Genomic DNA, 21,436 nt, shown 5'->3' with positions numbered 1-21,436 from the left:
AATTAATTTTGTACTGAGTACCTAGTATGTGCTAACCACTATATGTAGCAATTTATAAGCATTATCTCATTTTAATGAGCCCATGAAGCAAGTATTTTAGGTCCACTATTTAAAAATGAGGAAATTGATCTAACTATACTCGAACTTGGAAAGCTATACTAAAAAGTACAGATTTAGTAAAAAAACTGCATTGATTGTTGTTTACTGCAGTATAACTTAGAAGAATAAAAAGTAGAAATAAAATGCATGTTCAGTATTGGGGGAGAACAGTAGTATACCTATATCTTTTTGGAATAATTTTTGAACCAAAGGGATCAGAAAAACACTGTGCAATGGGATATGGGTGTTATGTAGGAAAATAATATACATAGCTTTAATCATCAGAATAATGTTATTTTAAAAGTCAGTTCACCTCCAAGAGAATCCTTTTTGTGGGTCAGTCTGAAACGGCTGCTATTATGGACACTCCTGACATAATTGAATACTTGGCTGCCTCGTGTGGGCACCACATCCATCCCTAAAGGAAGGACTCCAGCATTCCTTCCTTTTCTCCCTTTTTTCTTCCCTCTTGACTCCCTCTTTCAGAAAAGTAGTAATATCTGGATCTTGCCTTTTGAAGCCAATTATCTAAATGAAAGATAAAACTGCTCTTTTATGCTTATCTCCTCCTAACCTCTGATTTTGCAGTTTCTGCCCCAGCAGAGGTTATGTGCCTATCCAACAGCCATCCCTACAATTCAGGTGTCCTGCCCTTGGTCCGCACAGAAGGGCACCATCACCTGAGAATGACACCAGGCCTTACCTCTTTCCCCCTTCTTTGGAGTCCCAGCTTACCAAAATCACTTTTCTCAACCCAAACAGCAAAACTTGGTAGTAGACATGAAAGCAGATTGTACCTGAGACAATATGGGAAATAAACACACACTCCTAGGTTATTAGGTACTTTCTCTAAACCAAGCATTCTTCACCCTTATTGTTGTAGTCATGGCTTTACCCTCCAGGGCACCAGGCACTAAAGGCTGGTCAGTTTTCCTTTGACAGAAAGATCTCTCTCCGACTCCTTAAATAAGAATTTCTGAGATTAGTAATGAAAAAGACATCTCCATTTCAATTTCTGATGCTACCTGCTCTCAGGCCCTCCCTGCCCTTCCCTGTTCTCAGGGAACAAAAAGGAGAGAGAGAATTGGTACCTTCGCACTGAAGACTGAGCTCTTTCTAACTGGAGTTCTTAGACCAGAAGCTGTAGGTGATAAGTACTTGTTTTCTCTTAAATTGAACAACTGCCTGGCTGATTTCTGAAAGCTCCTCATTCCTGATTTTGACCAGACCTTTCATCAAGGGCAGTGGGTTCACAACCTCGGCACACAGGGCAGAGCTTGTTTTGCGTGTAGGTTGATGTCACAGGAGCCTTGGTTGCAGTCTGAGCTCTCAGCATCAGTAAGACATCTTAAGACATACACATGTGATTAGAAGACTTAAAAATGATGGAGTTCCACTCAGTCCCACTGTCAAATTACAAGGAACGTTTTATAATTTGGGTTCAAAAGTAGAATTTACATAACTATCTGTTTAGTATTATTTTCACTTGACATGAGAGATACCTTGAGGTGGAGCCTCTGGATGTTTAAAGGTCCAGAAGCCTGCTTTTAGAGGAAGCTTAGGTTATTTCAGATCTGATCCTATTTTGATGAGCACAGTTGTTCTATATTTATTATTCAGCACTAAGGAGAAGCTTTGGCTGCGGCTTCCTAGGAAACCGTGAGACTCCTCTTCACTTAGCACCCATGACTGTTGCTACAGTCAGAGTAGGGAGGCCTGAGCTACACCTAATGAGGACTGTTCAACAGAAAATGTGTAAATACAACTAATAGGGCCTTCAACATGAGTGTTCTAAAAAGAGTTCCTGAGGGAAGGGTTTTTCCCCTTTTCTTATAGAGGTTTCCAAAACTAAAACAGCTGGATATACTGCAGGATTCAAGAAGCGTGCTACTGAAGTCAAGGTGGCATTGCCTACTCCTGCTGCAGTAGACCTTGAACCAGTGGGCTGGGGTTAGAGGGCGATAGAGTCTTTTCCACCCAATAGTTCCAAATGCTCTGGAAGCAAGAGTTATTACCACTGAGCCAGAAGGCTCTGGACCTAGGTGGCAGCAAGCACAGAGAAGCAGGGCTGCACTCTCTGCCAGTATCCAGCAGACTGTGCTGGCCCGGCCATCTGGGCGTGGGGGAGATATGGCAAACACAGACAGAAGCCATCTGGCCAGTTTGCATGATTCTTGGACAACCTTTGGCTGCTGTCAGCCAGGGATGGCTTCTTTACATAGCTACCTCTCCTCTGCCTCGGGAGTCTTTCTGCCGGACTCATCCTGTGGCCCGCTGCCCACAGGCTGCTTCTGTAGGGACTTAGGGAACATTCGTTTATTCACTGAGGACTTGGGGGGAAAACCTGCCCCTGTCCCCGATTGTGGGTGTGGTGCTGGGGAAATGGTGAAGAGCAGAGGAGACATGGTTCCTCCTGGAGTTAGAGTGCAGTGGGCAAGACGCGCATCACACATGGAGCTGTTCTAACATGCTATCAGGGAGACTGGAGAGGCGTGGACAGGGGGCTGGTCCAGATGGCAGTGAATAGGGTGGGTCTCAGGTCACACTCCATTGGTGTGCAAATGTGTGGCTGGAACCTGAGGATGAGGTCAGGGGGTCCTGGCGTATAAATAAGACAGTGTCCCCTCAGTTACACACACACCCCAGAGGGCTCTGTGACCCAGGTAGAACCAGCCTGCTCTCACCAGGCACATCCTGGCACCCTGGAAACAGCCTGGAGTCTGGTTTCTGCTTTGGTTTCCCACTCGACTCTCTCTATCTTGGGTTTTGGCTTTAATTTCTCCCTGCTGTACTGACTGACCAGTCTGAGCGGCTTGTGGGCCAGTTAACCGCAAGCCTGGCCTTCGAGTTTTCTCACTTGATTGCTGTCTGTGGACCCGCCTGTCCACTTGCCTTCTCTGAATCCTCCCCATGCACTGCCATTTGGAAGCACCGCCAATGCTGTCATGACATCTGAGAATGAGGGAGAAGGGTGTGGAAAGAGAATGGACTTCGGTGTCATTCAAATCTGAATTCAGATCATAACTGTCATTTTAGATGTGTGACCCCAGACGATGTATTTGGTCTAGCCAAATCTCACTGTCATTAGCTGTAAAGGTGTTGTTGTGAGAATTAGGAATAATGTGTACCAAGTACCTGGCACGTAGATGGTCAGAGAAAGCAGCCCCCGCCACAACCCTGCAGTGAGCTGGGAAGAGAGGAAGGACTTGAGGTAGCTGTAGAGAAATACCTGGGGACAGGGTGTGGAGAAGGTATGTGTGTGTATATTCGCCTTCTTTATGGCTGTGATGTGCCCTGACTTGCAGGCAGAGGACAAAGCAGATGTGTTGAATAAGGAGCTCCTCTTGACCAAGCAGAAGCTGGTGGAGACTGAGGAGGAGAAGAGGAAGCAGGAGGAAGAGACTGCCCAGGTAAAGGTGTTCACAGGCTTTTCTGCACACGGTAGATTGGCAGGGAGTTACGAATATTGTAAAAAAAAAAAAAAGTGACATTTATTCTAAGTCGGGGTGAAGTTGAAGTGTGCTGAGGGTATTGGAAGAGGAGGCAGCATTTCTGCTCTCAATAGCTTTCAGGAATGTGCCTTTACTGAGACATCTCGAAGGAGTGTTGAGTCTTCTCCGAGTTTAGTAACTTGCAGCTATGATCCAAGAGCTCTGACAGTGTGGAAGTTTCATGTCCTGCCTCCAAAATCATCAACTCTTGGGAAGCACTTTATGGCATTGTCACACCGAAAGCCACTGTGGCCTCTGCTGGGACTGCTACAGACCTCTGCGTCAGTCCCCCTAACTCCTCTGATTCATGCCTTAGAAAAGGGAGCCTCAACATTCCCAGCAGAGCTCCGGGTCCTAACCCCTGGGGGAATGTAAAAGCCCTCTGGGAGCCTGCGTTGAAGCTGGTGCCCTGTGCTGTTTGTGGGGGCCAGGAGCAGGTGAGTGGTGGTCTCCATGTGGAGGAGGAGTGCAGGCCCAGGAGAGGGTGCGGGACCTCTGCTCCGAGCTGGAGCTTCCTGCTTCCCTAGGCCCAGAGGCTGCCCACCGTTGCCTCCCCCGTGGGCCCAGCCAGTGGCGGAGGACTAGATTAGCTGGTAGAGTGTCTTCAGAAATGACTGAAGTCTACCGCCCAGAGCTTGCTTGATGTAACTACCTTATATAGTGAGGAGATTTCTTAAATCATGATTAGTGAATTTCATTCTAAGGTATTAATAGTTAGTGCTAAACATAAAACAGAATAGAAATCCTTTGAAAGACTTTCATCCAGAAAAAAATTACACATAGAGAGATGTGCCATTTCACACCTTCCAGGATTTATAAAACATATTCTGTGACGTTTTTTCCCCTGCTGGAATATGTTAAAATGAGTCTTTGGCATTTAGTGTGGTCCAAGTTTTTTCTTTTTTAAAAAACTTCCTCAAAAAACTTTGAGGGCTGATAGATTCTCCAGGCCTCCTCTTGTGTTTTGTTTTCTTCTCTACCTCTGGCTTTCTTTGACCCCTTTAGTACTTCCAGGGAAGAAAACACTATTGGCAAATGAATTAACCCACACTCTGCCTGCCCCATGGCTCTGCGACACACACCAGCCCAGCAGAGGGGCAAGACCCTACGTGTGGCCAGAGCAAAGCCAGATGCTTCATGGTGTCTTCCCTTCACCCTGTCTTGGTTATTGTGATGATGATACTTGTACCGTGTACCTTACTCTTTATTTGTCACCCGAGGAAGCTATGGCTTAGAAAAACTTGCTCCAAGCCTCTGAGCTGCCTGAGTCATCTTAAAGTCAGTGAGGCCTTATTATAGGAAGGGGAGGTTATTGTTTATGTCCAATGTTATGTAAAATAGAGAATAGAGACTTCTATAAACAGCTGCATTTGAAGCAGTATAACCTACAAGTTGTTTTTAGGATTTTAGAATGTAACAAATATGAAGAAATTCAGAAATCCTCTAATGATAGAATCCAATTGTAAATTATTAATTTATGAATTAGCAAGTGTAGAATATTCCCTATGAATATTTGGGGGGCTGGGCATGGTGGCACATACCTATAATCCCAGGTACTTGGGGGACTGAGGCAGGAGGATGCAAGTATGTGACCAGTCCTGGCAACTTAGTGAGACCCTGTCTCAAAATAAAAAATAAAAAAGATCTGTGGTTGTGACTCATAGGTGAAGGGCTTGCCCTGCAGCAAGCATGAAACCGTGGGCTCAATCCCCAGTGCCAGGAAAATAAAATGGGATTCTTCTCTCTCCAGGGTTCGTCCCTTTATTCTGATTATGTACTTAGGACCAACCAGAGTTGTTTTTTGTTGTTTATTTGGCCAACTTGTCAGAATTGAATTCTTTCTTTTTTATCTGGTGGCACCTGAATTTTTTCATCACTCAGTCTTCCTCTGTACCAGAATTCTACAGCCTCTGGGCTATCAAAATACTGTGGTTGTAGCCGGACACAGTGGTGCACACCTGCAATCCCAGCAATTTGGGAGGCTGAGGCAGAAGGATCTCAAGTTCAAGGACAAACTTAGCAACTTAGTGAGTCACTCTCAAAAAAGGGCGGGTTTAGCTCAGTGGTTAAGTCCCTGGGTTCCATCCCCAAAGCCAAAAACAAACACACACACACAAAAAAAAAAACAACTGTGGTTTTGAGTATGACATTGGTCATTTAGCTCTTCAGCAATCTTAGTCAGCACCTGCGGGTTATGTAGCTTGTGCTCCTCCTGAACTCATGACCAGAATCCCCTGTAACTCCCTAGAGTCTCATCTCATCTCTTCCCAACTCCAGAACCTCTTGACCCTGCTTTCAGAGAGGGAGCAATGACGGAGGGGACTGTTAACACAAGGCCCAAAGTTTTTCTCCTTAATTTATAACATAGTATCAAGAGTGAAAAATTTAGCCTGCAATGTTGCCTGGATATATTTTAGTTTACACTTAAAATGAAGACTGTGTCTAAGTGGACACTTAGAGGCAATATGCTTACCAGGCAGGCAGTGAGCATAAGCAGCTTTATAACAGCATGGCTCATATGTCTTTTCTTTACAGAAAAGAAAGATCTCTGTATCTCTGGAGATGCTTGGGTTTTCAGATTATCGAGATGCAGCTTCAGTGAGGAAAATGTGCATAGCCGTGATTGTTACCATTGTTTCTGATCGTGAACCAAGAAGACATGAATGTAGGTGTCTTAAGAAATTTATTAAGATTTTTGCTGAATCCTGCTATTTCTCCTTCCTTTCTAGCTAAAAGAAGTATTCAGGAAACAGCTAGAGAAGGCAGAGTATGAGATAAAGAAGACCACAGCCATCATTGCTGAGTATAAACAGGTATTGTGCCACTGTGGATTTTGTTGTTGTAAAAGTGATTGCCTTTTACTTTTGTGTTTTGTTTGTTTTTAGAGTTTCCAGAACAGTCTTCCAATTTATTAAATCTGTGCCTCACTCTCTCCTAAAACAGTGGTTGGACCTGTTGGCTGGTAACATGGGAGGTTTAATTGACAAACAAACCATTGGTTGTTTAACACTGTTTGGAACCATAATTGCCATTGGGATCCAGCTTCTGCCTTACTGAGAAGCTAATTTACAATAGATCTCACTGGGGACATTTGCCACTTTGCAAAGTTTAGTGATTGTATCAAATGGCAATAGCTAGGGGATCAGTGTATCCTTTGCAATCAAAGAACAGAATGAGGCCCTTTTTTTTTTTTGCACTGTGGCTACGTGGCCTGACCCAGTGCAGGCCCCCACTAGTAGGAGGCTTTCTACTATGCACCTTAAAATTCTCTTTTTAACAGAGAGCTTGCTCTCCTTGAAAATCTCTCTCTCCTGTCACCTGGGTGGCCCCAGAACGCTTCTTATTCCACTCCAGGTACATCTTGCTGTTTCTCCTTTTGGATGCACATGGCAAGGGCCCTCTCAGTTCTGAGAAACCTGAGTTGGCTCCTCACATTCCAGGTTTCCAGAATTAATTAAATACCATGCACTGCCTTCAGATCCAAGGGTTTCCCTGAGATCATCTGTCTCACAAAGGATGTTGAAATCTAATGCATACTGTTTTAGTTTGGTTTTGATGTTTTTTTTTTTTTTATTTTTTATATCAGGGATTGAACTCAGGGATACTTGACCACTGAGCCACATCCCCATCCCTATTTTGTATTTTCATTAGAGACGGGTCTCACAGAATTGCTTAGCACCTTGCCTTTGCTGAGGCTGCCTTTGAACTCGCGATTCTCCTGTCTCAGCCTCCTGAGCTACTGGGATTACAGGCATGTGCCACCATGCCTCGCTTGATGTTTTTGTTTTTGTCTATAAGTGAAATTTATGTTTTTTTAGAAAGTTGGGGAAATGCAAAAAAGCACAAAGAAATATAATGAGAGCAACCAAGAACAGAGCAGGGAGGAAGAGCAGGAGGAAAAGATTAACATTAAGCAGAGTCATGAAGTGGGAGGGAAAGGGAGAGAAAAGGGAAATTGCTTGGAAATGGAAGGAGACCCTCATTGTTATACAAAATTACATATAAGAGTTTGTGAGGGGAATGGGAAAAAAATAAGGAGAGAAATGAATTACAGTAGATGGGGTAGAGAGAGAAGATGGGAGGGGAGGGGAGGGGGGATAGTAGAGGATAGGAAAGGTAGCAGAATACAACAGTTACTATTATGGTATTATGTAAAAATGTGGATGTGTAACCGATGTGATTCTGCAATCTTTGTAATGTTTTGAATAACCAATAAAAAAATAAAATAAAAAATAAAAAAAAAAGCACAAAGAAAACAAACCTCCCTCAATCTTGCCACCTACATAATCTCTATAATGTTGAGTATGTAGCATTGCTACATAAATAAATTGCTACATAAAAAATTTATAATGTATATAAACAGGATGGCTGTACTGTTTATTCTGTTTCTTGGAAGTAGCTTTGGTCTGCTTCATATATCATGAACTTCTTTTCATAAGGTTTCCTTATATGCATGAAACATTTCTTAGAAATAAGACTTCAGAGCATTCTTACTCTCCTTTATAATAATGTGCTTATTTAATGCTTGCTACTTGTGAGGCTTAATAATTCAGGGGGCCCAAGATGAATTAATCTAATCTCTCTCCTAGAAGCTTATTTTGTCATAGGGAGGTCAGACCTAAGCAAGAATAAGAGGAAAGGAAGTTTTTCCCTGTGGGCAATGAGGAGGCCCTTACAGAGCTGGGATAGCTTGAGTGTCTTCAAGGCTGTGTGAGAGTTGGATATGTGGAGACAGTGGAGGATGGGGTGCAAATGGTGGGAAGAGGGAAATGGAAGGCACAGAGGTAGGCTAGTGAACACAGAAAACATTTTATGTGGTAAGAGATTTGAGTATAGAAGAGAAGCACCACTTTGCTGGGGCCCAGATCCAGGACGGTCTTCAGGTTGGGCATAGCCGTCTAGTTTTTGTTGTTGTTGTTGTAGGAATCTTTAAGCAGGAAAATGGCATGCTCAGGGATACGTATTGGCACTACTCTGACCCAGTGAGGAATGTGGAACCAAAGGAGAGATCTATAGGCAAGGACACAGACCATGAGAGGCTAATGTCACAAAATGAGAAGAAAAAGGGAGAAATAGGAAAAATTGGGCCCTGAACTAAAATAAGCAATAGTGAAAACAGAAGAAGGAGATGTCAAATATAGCCCCCCGCCCTTTTTTTTTCTGCTAGACAAGGGAAAACCTGGAAGGCATCCAGGCACTTTGACTTTGGGTAACTAAGACATGGTGGTTAGATATGAACTAATGCAAGGAGCATTTAAGACCATGGCTGCAAAACTCGCCATCACTGCAAATGCATTACCTCATGACCATGTGACACCACAGGTGGCCACAGCCTACCACACTCTTCAAATAGTAATCCTTGGCCCTGGACTTTACATTCCCTGGTAAGAATCCATAATATAAAAGCCAACAGACCCATCTCCTCAAAGACGATTAGGATATAAAACATAACAAATGCATTCTGTAGTGGGAACTGGCTGTTACTAAGTCTATTTCTGAATGCTTTGGTTTACATAAAAGGGGAGATGGTTTGCACAAATGAGCAGGGAAATCCCTTCTTTTTCTGTGTGCATGTGCTGCTGGGGATTAAACCAGGGCCTGGCATATGCTAGGCAAGTGCTCTGCCACTGAGCTGCATCCCCAGCCCTTTTTATCTTTTGTTTTGAGACAGGGTCTCACCAAGTTGCCCATGCTGGCCTCCAGCTTTCAATTCTCCTGCCTTAGCCTACCCAGTTGCTGGTATTACAGGTGTGTGCCACTGTGCCCAGCAGACCCTTCTTTTTAACATCAGTTTAAATACAGTCCTATGAATTATTTGCCAGGTTTAGATCTGGAGAAATTGGAAGCTTAACTCAACAAGCAAGACTTGGCCTTGAGCTATTTTTTAGTAATGAAATTTTTTTTAATGTCTTTTGATGAGAAATAGATCAGACATGTTTCTATTCTAATTTCTTCTTTAAAATTTGACATCCCCTGTTTCTCATCCATTTTTCTGTTTTATTGTTTGCTCTTTATTTTTTTAATTTATTTTTATCCATTTTTTAAAAGATTTTTATTTTAGTCAATGAGGGGATGCATTTTTTTTTTTAAAGAGTGAGAGAGAGTGAGAAAGAGGGAGAGAGAGAGAGAGAATTTTAATATTTATTTTTTAGTATTTGGCGAACACAACATCTTTGTCTGCATGTGGTGCTGAGGATCGAACCCGGGCCACACGCATGCCAGGCGAGCGCGCTACCGCTTGAGCCACATCCCCAGCCCCAAGGGGATGCATTTTTTTAAGCAGAAATTTTCTCCTTTGAAAGCACTTATTTCTACTTGCTCTTGGTACTTATCAGCACCTTATTTCAGAATTAATAATAACAATGGATTTTACTCCATAGGTGCTTTGTATTGGTCAGATGCCATGTAGTACTGAGCCCTTCACATGCATCTTTCTCACAGTACTGTGCAGTCACAAGGGAACTAAGTCTTAGAGATGAATGAGTTTGCCAAGGAGTACATAGATATAAGTAGTAGAGCTGGATGTGCTTTAAACTCACAGTTCGACTCCAGTATTGAAGCTTTTCATTTTATTTGGAGTCAGGGTCTCACTAAGTTGCTTAGTGCCTCACTAAAGCCAAGGCTCCCATATCACTGGGATTATAGTCATGGACCACCGCACTGGCTCTGAAGCTTTTAATTTCTGTGCTGTTTCCCAAACTCTTGATCAGAGTTTTATTTTAATCAGTTTCATTTTCTAATAATTTTAACTTTTATTCACTCTGCTGCTACTTAAGGAAACTAGTGATTGGAAAGAGATTTTTCTGTGGCTGGATGGGAGCTGTAGGAGCTGTTTCTGGTTCAAAATTCTTTTCATCAATTTGTACAAAGTAGATACTCAGCAAGGCCAAAAATTCATTGGAACTCATCACAGAAAGCTAGTGATAGCAAGAAACCCAATCTACGCCAGTGTCTTGTTTTTGTGGATGAAGACAGAGTCTCCACAGGAGATGCCCAGGCTTCTGTTGCTTGTTTCAAAAGTGATCAGCATTTGTAGGGCTGCTCATTTGCAAGATTTCTTCTAGGAGCAGATCTGCTCAAGGCCTTTATGGGTTGCTAAGCAGATGTGTGCATGTGCTCACTGCAGGCATATCTAGTAAAGAGCCTCTTTTATTTGCCTTAGATCTGTTCCCAGTTAAGTACCCGGCTGGAGAAACAGCAAGCAGCCAGCAAGGAGGAGCTGGAAACTGTGAAGGTAAGCAGGGAGCCAGTTCTGGGACCATCTCTGCTCCACACGTGGTCTTGCACGTACCTGAAAGTCTGCCTTCCCCATTTGGTATTAAAGGATTTCAACATGTGAAGAGTAGTGTATCTCTCTTTGACCTGGGGTACAGCTGTCTTCTTGACCAGGTGACAGGTGATGCTCCATAAATCTTACAGGAAGGCAGAAGCTGGTACCAGGAAGGGAAAGATGATTTGACCACTGTCACTAGAGGCCCCTGAGCCGTGTAGCTTTGGTATAAAGTGGGGCCTGGGAGTCCTCAGCAGCCCACCTGTGTCTGAATGGTGCAGCTTCAGTTTGGGACTCAGTAGGATCATCCTGTCGCTCTCTTGAACAGTGAACACTGTGACACTATAGAATTCGGCTGGAAAACATGTTCATAACTGACTCATTCTTCAACCAATTTTTTTTTTTTTTTTTTTTTTTTTTTTTGGTGTAGATGGACACAACACAATGCCTTTATATTTATGTGGTGCTGAGGATCGAACTCAAGTCCTACCTGTGCTAGGAGAGCACTCTACCGCTGAGCCACAATCCCAGCCCCTCAACCAAATTTTTAGTGGTTTTTTTTTAAAAAAAAAAAAACAACAAAACAGTAGCATTTATTTTTATGTTGCCCTCTGGTGGAAGAACTCCTTATGTTACCGCTCTCTTTGAAAAAAAGTGATTGCTTATTCTTCAGAAAATGGACTTACCTACTGATCATACCAGGACTGTACTTTGCCTTGCTAGGCAAGCATTGTACCACTGAACCATATGCCCAGACCATTTTTATTTTTTGTTTTGAGACAGGGTCTCACTAAGTTGCTGAAGTTGGCCTTGAATTTAAAATGCTCCTCCCTCAGCTGCCCAAGTAGCTAAGATTACAGGCGAGTGCTACCCGCCCTCCCCACTGTCCCAGAAATCTGACATGCTCCTATTTGAATATATTCAAGTCATACTAGCAAATGTGTTCTTGGCAATTTAGCATATAGTTTAACAACTTTGAAAAGTTATTTGCCTTTCTAATCTTCATTTTGTCTTCTGTAAAATAGAGAAAACATTGCCGACCTCATAAGACCATTTTGAAGATTGAATTAGATAATGTATACAAAGTGCTTAGATTCCTACTTGGCTACGATATTTTTTTTTTAAGAGAGAGAGAATTTTTTAATATTTATTTTTAGTTTTCGGTGGACACAACATTGGTATTTTATTTTTATGTGGTGTTGAAGATCGAACCCAGCGCCCCGAGCATGCCAGGCGAGCACGTTACCGTTGAGCCACATCCCCAGCCCCACAATAATATTTTTAAGTTAAAATTTGGAAAACCTCATTCTGATATTTTCAGAAACTTTTTTTCTCTTATTTTATGTTACAAAATATCCATCTGAGATTGTTGGTAAGTAAAGGGTTGGTGGTCTCTCTCTCCAAACCTGTTAAAATTTGGGAGTCATATCTTCCCTTTCTGGTCTTTTTCTATTCCTTCTACTTAGTATTTATTGTTATTTATTATTATTTGTTATAGGCCTACTGACAGATTATTGATAAAGTGTCTTGCCATAAAAGGGCCAGCTGTCTTGAACTTCAATCCTTATGGAAATAAAAATGAAACAAGGATTTACACTGGTCACTCAGTAAAGATTGTATTGAGCATCTCTCTGTGCACAGGTATTAGGCCACCATTTCATTACAGAAATTACACAGAAACAGGAGCATAGAATTTTCCTGTAAGACAAGTCATATACTTACAAACATGGAATGTTTGGAAAACAGGTCAAGTGTGCAGAGTTGGATTACACCAACGATCGGAATTGTGGGGAAAGCAGATGCATAAGAACTGCAGACCAAAGGAAGCTTTATGGAGAAGGGTGGATTTAAACAGGATGGTTAGAATTCAGTTGGAGAGAGGTTCAGAAACATGAGGGAAAACTCAAGAGTGTTTTAACGTCTTATTAAGGAAACTGATTATGAAGCAACAGAGAACAATTTTGGATAAGTAGGTAAGACTACCTAATGAAAGCCATGATGTTCCAGGAGAGAAAGGTGAACCTGAGTTAGCCATAATAAAGAACAACTTCATTGGTCCTTACTGTGCACACTGTTCTGATACTTTCCGTGTATTATCCACTTAACCCCAAAACTACCCTAGAAAATAGATACAATTTGTTTTTACTAATGATGAGGCCCCAAACAGGTGATTCTTTTTGATTGAGATTATACTCCTGGTATGTGGTACCAGGACTTGAACCCAGGGCATCAGACTCAAGTCCACATCTTAGACTGTTCTACCTCCCCTTTCTCTAGGGTGCTGCTTCTTCACCTCATTTGGCATGATGTGTTAGCTTCTGATTTGTCCAGCTTCCTATAACAACCCTCTTGATCACTACCACCACTCCAGTTCATCCTTTCCACTGTAATTAGAGTGAGCATGCCCAAGTATAAGTTTGGCCATATCACGATGCCTGTCAGTTTTGGACCACAGACAGGCCCCTGACATTGGCTTACACACAAAAGGTAGTGATTATGTTAAGTAAAAGTGGTTAAGGACTAGAAAGGTGGATCCTTAGTTGTCATTAGTGATCCTCATCCGTCATTAGTGACCACATCCTCTACGTGGGCACCCACCCTCAGATCACCTACAAGCCACACCTGTCAACTGGAGCTTCTGCTTCACATTCACACCCCATGGCAGAATTTGATTCTACAAGGATATAAGGGCCTTGCTGCAGTGGGGGTGTGCTCTCTGAGCAGCCTTCTCAGAAGTTCCATGTCACACTTCTGTTTGAGAATCAGAACTTAGTTTCCAGTCACACCTAGCTTCAAGGGAATTCGAGAAATGCCACCATTTATCAGGACCCATTGCCAGCTCAAATAAAATCAGGGTTCTGTTCCTGAGGAAGAAGGACAGATGGGTGGCCCATGGGACTCAGCACTATCCACCACAATGGACCCCAGCTCCAGGGAGCTTGTTGCTGCTCAGCATGTGGCACAGGGCATGGTGCAGCCAAGAGACACATTTCCTGTGGGTAAAATCAGGACCTTTACAACCTGGCCACAGAGAATGCTCACCTACGTCTTACCTCTCACCGTTACACTCTGCTTTGGCCCTTGCACATTCCTGGACGTTCCCTCAGGATGTTGCAGCTTTGCATGTGGTGTTTTCTCACAAAAATGTTGTCCTCCCTTTTGTGACACCAATCTATTCCTTCATTTGGTTCAATCCAGTATAACTGCTTACCTGGATTGGAAAACTTAAATCAATGAGCTTGTCGTAACAGTAGGACATAAAAATAGAAATAGTATGTAATATCTTTATTTCTGAATTTTATTGAAGTAATTCAGGAAAACATAGCACTGTTAACTTTGGAAAGATTGCTGTCATTCAGTGGAGTGTACTTGATTGGCAACTTAGGCATATAGTAGAGTTATTTTTATCAACTTAAACAATGATGGTCATCTTTGCTTAAAGCCAAACAGTAGGACATTTACTTTATTGTGAGAGTAGATTTAGGTTAGTTATAATGACCGTCCTGGGCATGCTATGCACAAGTTACTTAAATGCTAATGAGTTCTATAGGTATTAAAATGGGGCTGAGAATTGTTCCTCTTCATATAGTTAGTTGCTCTAGAATTAAATTAAATACTATAGGTAGAGTATATGGTATGGGGCTTGGCACTTAATAACAGTAATGGCAGCACAAAATTTCTAGGGCACATTTTTGAAGACTGTGATACTCCTAGAGTCTTCCTACAGCTATTTAAAGAAAAAGAATGGAAGATGGGGAGGTAGCTCAGTACTATAGTGCTTGCCTGGTCCACACAGAGTCCAAGTTTTGATCCTCAGAACTGTAAACGGAACACCTGTTTTGAATAGCTGGATTTGGCACTGAGTGTAACCATTTTGTTTGTGGGGTGTGTGTGTATGTGTGTGTAAATATATGTTATCTGAGATTACACTGCATCTGCTGGGCATGGGCAGTGACTTTAAGAAATCATATATTGTTTCAGGAAGTGACCTGGCTATGAAATACATTTTGATGTTGATTATCAGTTTTGGTTATTTCAGGGTAAAATGATGGCATGCAAACACTGCAGTGACATTTTCAGCAAGGAGGGCACTTTGAAACCAGCAGCCATCAGCAGGGAGGATCAAGGAATTGAAGCAGATGACGAGAAGGACTCGCTCAAGAAGCAGCTGAGGGAGATGGAGCTGGAACTGGCACAAACCAAACTGCAGCTGGTAGAGGCCAAGTGCAAAATCCAGGTTGGTTGGTAAAAGATCAACAGGGAAGAATCACAGGCAGGGACTCAGGTGCTAAGTCAGAATCACAAGCTGTCACTGGATACGTTGCAGATGAGTTCTACCCACTGATGTGTCCTACATGATCACATTGTGTGCCATGTATCTTTACACACTGGTATAAGCAAACACATAATCTAAAGGAACTTTTTGTAATTAACACAGTTTTCCAGTTTATCATTAGATCTCTTGCACATGTCCTGTCACAATGAATTTGGTCACTTTAGAAGCTGATCATGAAAATTAAAGCCAAGTCTCTCCGCCAGCCCTTAACATTGGCTCATACCCCTTCTTTTCTTTGGAGCTTCTTTTTATCTTGATTTTGCCATTTTCTCACTCCATATTAGAAAATAACATGATTAGAAAAAGAGTATGAGTTCTGATGGACTCTTCCCCATTTCCTTTTTACCAGTGATCCTAACCCACCTCCCATGCCTATGTGGCACCAGTCTGTGTCACATTAGGGTCCTCTGCTAAGGTTGTCTCTGCTCTGGACCCTGTATGTTCTCAGGGACAAAGGCCATGTCTTTGGAAATGGAACTCATTATGCTTATGCTAGTAGTATAAATTCTTTCTGTCCTAATGTTCATATTTATTTGTGATTTTAAACATGTTATCTGGGGTTGCATCCTAAACCTAAATTTGGACCTAAGGGCAGAGGGGAAAAGAAAGAATATAACAAGGTTTCTTTTTTAAAAAATTTTTATTATTGGTTATTCAAAACATTACATAGTTCTTGACATATCATATTTCAAACATTTGATTCAAGTGGGTTATGAACTCCCATTTTTACCCCGTATACGGATTGCAGAATCACATCAGTTACACATCCACTGTTTTACATATTGCCATACTAGTGTATGTTGTATTCTGCTGCCTTTCCTATCCTCTACTATCCCCGCTCCCCTCCCCTCCCCACCCATCTTCTCTCTCTACCCCATCTACTATAACAAGGTTTCTTTTCACAGTTCAGAGAAAGGACAGATTTGATTTTCAGTAGAAACTCTTCTAGCTTGAAACTTTTTCTTTCCATGAAGAAGCTGATTAAATTTTTCCTGGATTTGAGGGAAGAATAGTTTGGCTACATAGACCTGGGGATTTAAAAAAAAAACTGCACTCTTCATTTAATACTCAGATGATTTTCTTTCTTTAATTAGGAACTTGAACATCAGAGAGGGGCCCTTCTGAATGAAATCCAAGCTGCAAAAAACTCTTGGTTTAGCAAAACCCTGAACTCTATCAAAACGGCCACAAGCACCCAGCCACTGCAGCCGCCTCAGGCCACCCAGCCGCCTAAGGAGAGCACATAGCTCCAGCCTCACCCAAGCACAAGAGCACAACTATCAAAGCAACGGAAACCCGGGAGCCGTCTTCCTGGTGTCCCTTTGAAGGAAAGTAAAGGAGGCCAGAAAGCAAGCCAGAATCCTTCAGTAGCTCTCATTCTTTCCTGTATGACACTTTTCAAAGGAATGTTATTTAAATTGACCCGATTTATGTTGGATACCTACTGCCCAGCTTCTTCCTGGGAAGCCATGTTCTGATCCATCCTAGTATTACACATTATTTTATATGCCTGATGTTTAGTTGGAAATAAGTAATTCAGAACTAAGTGCTTTTTATTTAGAACTAATTAATTACTCCTAATAATTTTATCCTACAAAAATGGAATCATCTGTCATTCCAAGGTTGACGTGATAGGAAGATCTTTGTCACAGGGAAAAAAATTGAAACCTAAACCTCTTTAGCTTTTCAGGATTTATTCAGATAAAGCACACTGTGGGGCCAGTCATGACCACCGTCAGGTTTCATTCTAAAACCAGGGAGCGATATTCCTGCCCAATGCAAGAACAGACCAGGGGTTGAAAAGTCCCCAAAGGTAATTGGTTTATTTTCATTTTCTTTCATGTTTCATTTTCTGAAGTGCCAAGAACTGTGGAATGGATGGGCTATTGAGAATGCAAACTCAGTGAGTGAACTGAGATTTTGACAAATGTGGAGTAAAATCATTTTGGCTCTGGTGTTCTAGCAGATCCTTTCAAAAATCCACAAGGGACTTGTGTGTTCCTAGTGTGGCTAGCTATGAACACAGATGAGACTTCTGACAAGTGTCCAGTCAAGGTGGCTATTGTGAGTTGCACTTAGGGAACCTTCACCGGAGAGTTCGAGAAAAGCCCAGGTTCAGTTTCTGTGCTTATAGTGAAGTACAGAACCAGCAACAGAGTTCTTTCATTTGGTGTTGACATAGTTACCAAGGAAACACTAATATTCTGTAATTTTGTTAGAGGACATAGTATTGAAATAGAAATCGAGGGCAGCTTCATTACCTTAGTTAATGTTAGGCAACATTTCCTCACTGCTCTAGCTCCCTAGTATGTGCCCTTGGTACCTGTAGATGAAGAGATACAAATGCATTTATAACATTTTTGATTGAATATGAAATCTTTATAGAAATACTTATCTAACAAAAGATAAGGCTATTGTTTAAAATTGGTGGAAATATTTTTAAAAATTATATTTAACATACCTATATAAATAGTCCTTACAAGGAATTCTTTGGTAAGGGCAAAACTAATTTTCCCATTTTCTAAGCTATTTTGAAGATAATCTGATCCTTTCACACCAACAAAACTACTGTCAGCTATGTACAGTAATGTTTACTGATATTCATCCTTGGCTTCTTTGTTGGATATATTGTTTTTAAAGGATCTTAAACTTTGTAGTGCCAGAGTGGTTCTCTTCTGTGCCATATATTGCAGTTATAAGGAACACCACTCTTGAAAGTTAGGATCAAATAAGAACCTTCTCAATCCTAGGAGGATGCACTACAAGCTGCTCACCACAGATCCTTTCCTCTAGAAAGATATTTGAATTCTAAAAAGTTAAATCCCCTTCATCTGTTTCTATCATCTGCAACATAAAACTGTTATGTTTGGTATCCATGACACTTGTCAAATAATATTTTTCTTTGGAACTCTTTTTGTTGTTATTGTTCTGATGTCTTTTATTATAAAATTCATTTCTTTTTACCAAAAAGGAAAATAACTCAGCATTCCAAGTGTCTGTTGACTTTAAATTCCCCTACATGGTGGATTAGGTAAGCTAATATATATATATATTTTTTTTTTGTAAAACATAATGGCTAAAAAATTTCATCTTGGCACCTGACTCTGTAAATCATTAGTGGAGTCTGTTAGCTGAAGTGGTACTTTATGCTTGGTTCCAGGAAGCCCTATACAAGTTGCCTTTGCAAATGGCCAGCCAAATTGCAGATACTCTTATGTCGTGAACTTCATAATAACAACAAGCTCTTTTTAGCTTCCAGAAATAAATACATTCCACAGAATACCAAGTTGCATAATTTTTCTTAAATGTCACAGGGGAAGTAGAAGGCTTTAAGTCAAGTCCTTGTCTGTGGACCTGCTTCAGTTATTAGTCCTGTTCCTTTTAGTCTTTGAACAGAATCGCCAGGAGCATGCATTCCAAAAGTTTGGTAAATTTGTCTTTCTAGTCTTAATTCTTATAAAGGATTATAAGGTCAATACACAGTTTTTCTTCTTTTACAGCCCCGCATCAAACTGGGTATGCATATTGGTGTGGCAAGTCTGAGATGACCCTCACTGCAATGCCTTTGAATTAGTAGCAACAGTGAAGATTAGAAATGGCCAGGCATAGTGACACATACCTGTAATCCTAGACACTTGGGAGACTGAGGCAGGAGGATGGCAGGTTTGAGGCCAGCCTTGGCAACCTGGTGAGACCCTGTCTTTAAACCAAAAATAAAGGGCTGGGCGGGTGGGGGCGGCAGTAAGCTCAGTGGCAGAGTGCTTGCCTAGCATGAGGCCCAGGGTTTGATTCCCATTACAGGGGTGAGGGGGTGACCGGGTGATGGGAAAGAAAAATTAAAATTTTTGGTATATGATATGATTGTTCATAAAATATGTTATAGCAATACTGCAAACTACATGTCCTTTACAGTGTATTGTTTGAGAACTATAACCTTTCTTTTGAATTCCCTTTACAAAGCAGCCTAATATATAGGACATTTTCAAGTAGTGTAATAATTCTCATCCTTTCTTAGGCTGTACTTTGTATAAAACATTCATGCAAAAATCCAGTATTTGCAACATTTGAAAAATGATCATTTCTCTTTTTATTAAATTCTGTAGAAGAATGTGAATAAAATTCAACTCAGTAATTTAGTTCATTAGCTTTTATATCTTAAGAATCTTATTTAACACATTCTTTAAAGCTGAAAGAAACCAAGCTGTTTTTTTAATTCTGCAATGCATGTTTGCCAGCAGCCATGTCACAATTTGGTTATATTTGGGTACATAGAATTTGATGCTAAGAAATCCTAGTTACCTAATGTTTTGGACATGAGAACCTATCAGAAACACTGATAGAGACGCTATACAGGCTGTGACCTACCTTGCCATACAATGAATTTCTCTTTCTCTCTTATAGCTATTAATTGATGATAATTTTTTCTTCACTGGCTTTCTTAAAATTTTCCTGATAAAGTAGAAAAGCAACCTTTATTCTGATGTTGGGATATTTAATGGTATTTATTGTTTCGTTTATAAGAAAAGGTTCATTCTTTCCTACTCTGTATTCATATTTATTTTTCTCCAACCTCTACTGCACATTCTTCAGATATTTTCTAGTTAATAATTAGTGACTTCATTTCCTAGCTGTGGTGAGTAAACTGAGATAATAAAAGTTAAGGTATAGGAGATTAGAGTTAGATCCTTAAAGAAGTCAGTCACCTAGGATAAGAATTATATATAATAACTAATGTGATGGATTGAACTTTTTTTTAGTTGAAATCAGTCTACTGTCTTACCAACTCTGTGCATTAAACACTAAGGTGGCTGTCTGATTTTTAGGACTCCTTTAAGAGAAAAAAAATACTTATTTTATCTTCTGGGAAAGAACACTTTTCATTACTTAGCAAGATGATTGTATTATATAATTTACCCTTTAAAACACTCTAAAATAACTCTGATTCTCTTACTTCAGTTACAAATGAGAGGATGAATTGTATGATTTGAACACTGCTAGATTTATGTGTGTGTGAGAGAGAGATTGGTGGAATATTAATTGGATTATCCCTGCCTCTTCTGTGTAGTTAGATACCATTCATCTAATACATATTGAGATTTCAAGACATGTGATCAAGACCGCAAGGCCAGGGAGTGGCCAGTTTTCCAGCTACGTCGTGGAAAACTCCTAAGTCACCATGCTGCTAGTCACCAGCATGAAAACATTCCCCAACTCTTTATTTCTTCTATGTAATACAGGCCAGGTCTTTCTTCATCTTAGCAACTTCCCTGACTGTCAGAATCTACCAAAATGAGGACTGCATGTGACCGATGCTAATTTTTATAGTAAGGAAAAAAGTGGATGTTTGTGAGATCTTAGTGACTGCAAACAGCTGTCTGGTGTATCTTTTTCACTTTCCATCTAAAAGACCCATGTCAAGCTTATCTCCAAATGAATTTGCTACCTGCTATAAAAATATCTTCATCTGTCTATTACCCAGTCCCTGGCTTATCCTTAGTTCTGAAAAGTTTAAAAAAAAATTAATCAGAAAAGATAATGAATAGTTTAAGTTACTTTCCTTTTCCATTGACAGTTGGTTAATATGTAAAATCTTTTCCATTAAATGTAACTTTTAATAACTATATATTATATATGGAATAAGATAAAGGAAACTGAATTGTGAGAATATAAATGCATCAAAAGACTCTGGTATCATGAAAGCACAAGAACAAAGCTGGAGATGGTCCCAGAATCCAAGATGTCCCAATAGCCTTTTGCATCAGTTTCTCTATTTTTGGTATTTTGCATAATGCATGGATACTCAGTTCAAATGAGAGGAGAAGTTTCTCCGTCAGACCCACCCCCCTCTTCTTTCCAACTCCTACCTTCCTCTTGCTGAAGAGATAGTAGAAATTCTATATTATCTATTTTTATGAAACTTGTGATTTTGCCCACAGCATCTGTAATGAAAGCAGGTTATATAATGACTTAAGTGTGAATAGTGCTAATTGACTAAAAAAAATTAGTTATTAGCCTCTTCCTCTATAAACAATGACCAATTAGATGTTTCCATAATTCCATGTATTATGTATAGTACACTATAAATGTAAATGTAATGCTTGTTAAGGAAAGTGCAATTTATTGTACATTGTCCCAACAAATGTTTACTTTTATAATTGTCATGAACTTGAATTGGAGTAGTATCTTGTTTTCATGTGTGAATGAAGCCTTGTGAAATAAACAACTGCAACCCAAGAAGGT

The 21,436-nt window shown here is 40.7% G+C and overlaps 1 protein-coding gene across 3 annotated transcripts in view; it reads left to right on the top strand.

Moving 5' to 3' along the window:
* The window catches only part of Rabgap1l (RAB GTPase activating protein 1 like), a 612,968-nt gene extending 594,059 nt beyond the window's left edge, over positions 1 to 18,909 (top strand). For all 3 annotated transcript variants that reach the window (XM_076872863.2, XM_076872862.2, XM_076872861.2), the window contains 5 exons: positions 3,405 to 3,509; positions 6,320 to 6,403; positions 10,753 to 10,824; positions 14,900 to 15,097; positions 16,291 to 18,909. In XM_076872863.2, coding sequence (XP_076728978.2) covers positions 3,405 to 3,509; positions 6,320 to 6,403; positions 10,753 to 10,824; positions 14,900 to 15,097; positions 16,291 to 16,443 — 612 coding nt within the window. In that variant the 3' untranslated portion in view covers positions 16,444 to 18,909. The remainder of the gene's footprint in view (positions 1 to 3,404; positions 3,510 to 6,319; positions 6,404 to 10,752; positions 10,825 to 14,899; positions 15,098 to 16,290) is intronic.
* Positions 18,910 to 21,436: the final 2,527 nt, after the last annotated feature.

This window comes from Callospermophilus lateralis, chromosome 13 (assembly GCF_048772815.1).
Source record: "Callospermophilus lateralis isolate mCalLat2 chromosome 13, mCalLat2.hap1, whole genome shotgun sequence".
NCBI classification, from domain to species: domain Eukaryota; kingdom Metazoa; phylum Chordata; class Mammalia; order Rodentia; family Sciuridae; genus Callospermophilus; species Callospermophilus lateralis.
Note: the sequence above shows the minus strand (reverse complement) of the source record. Positions and strands in the feature narration are given on the sequence as shown.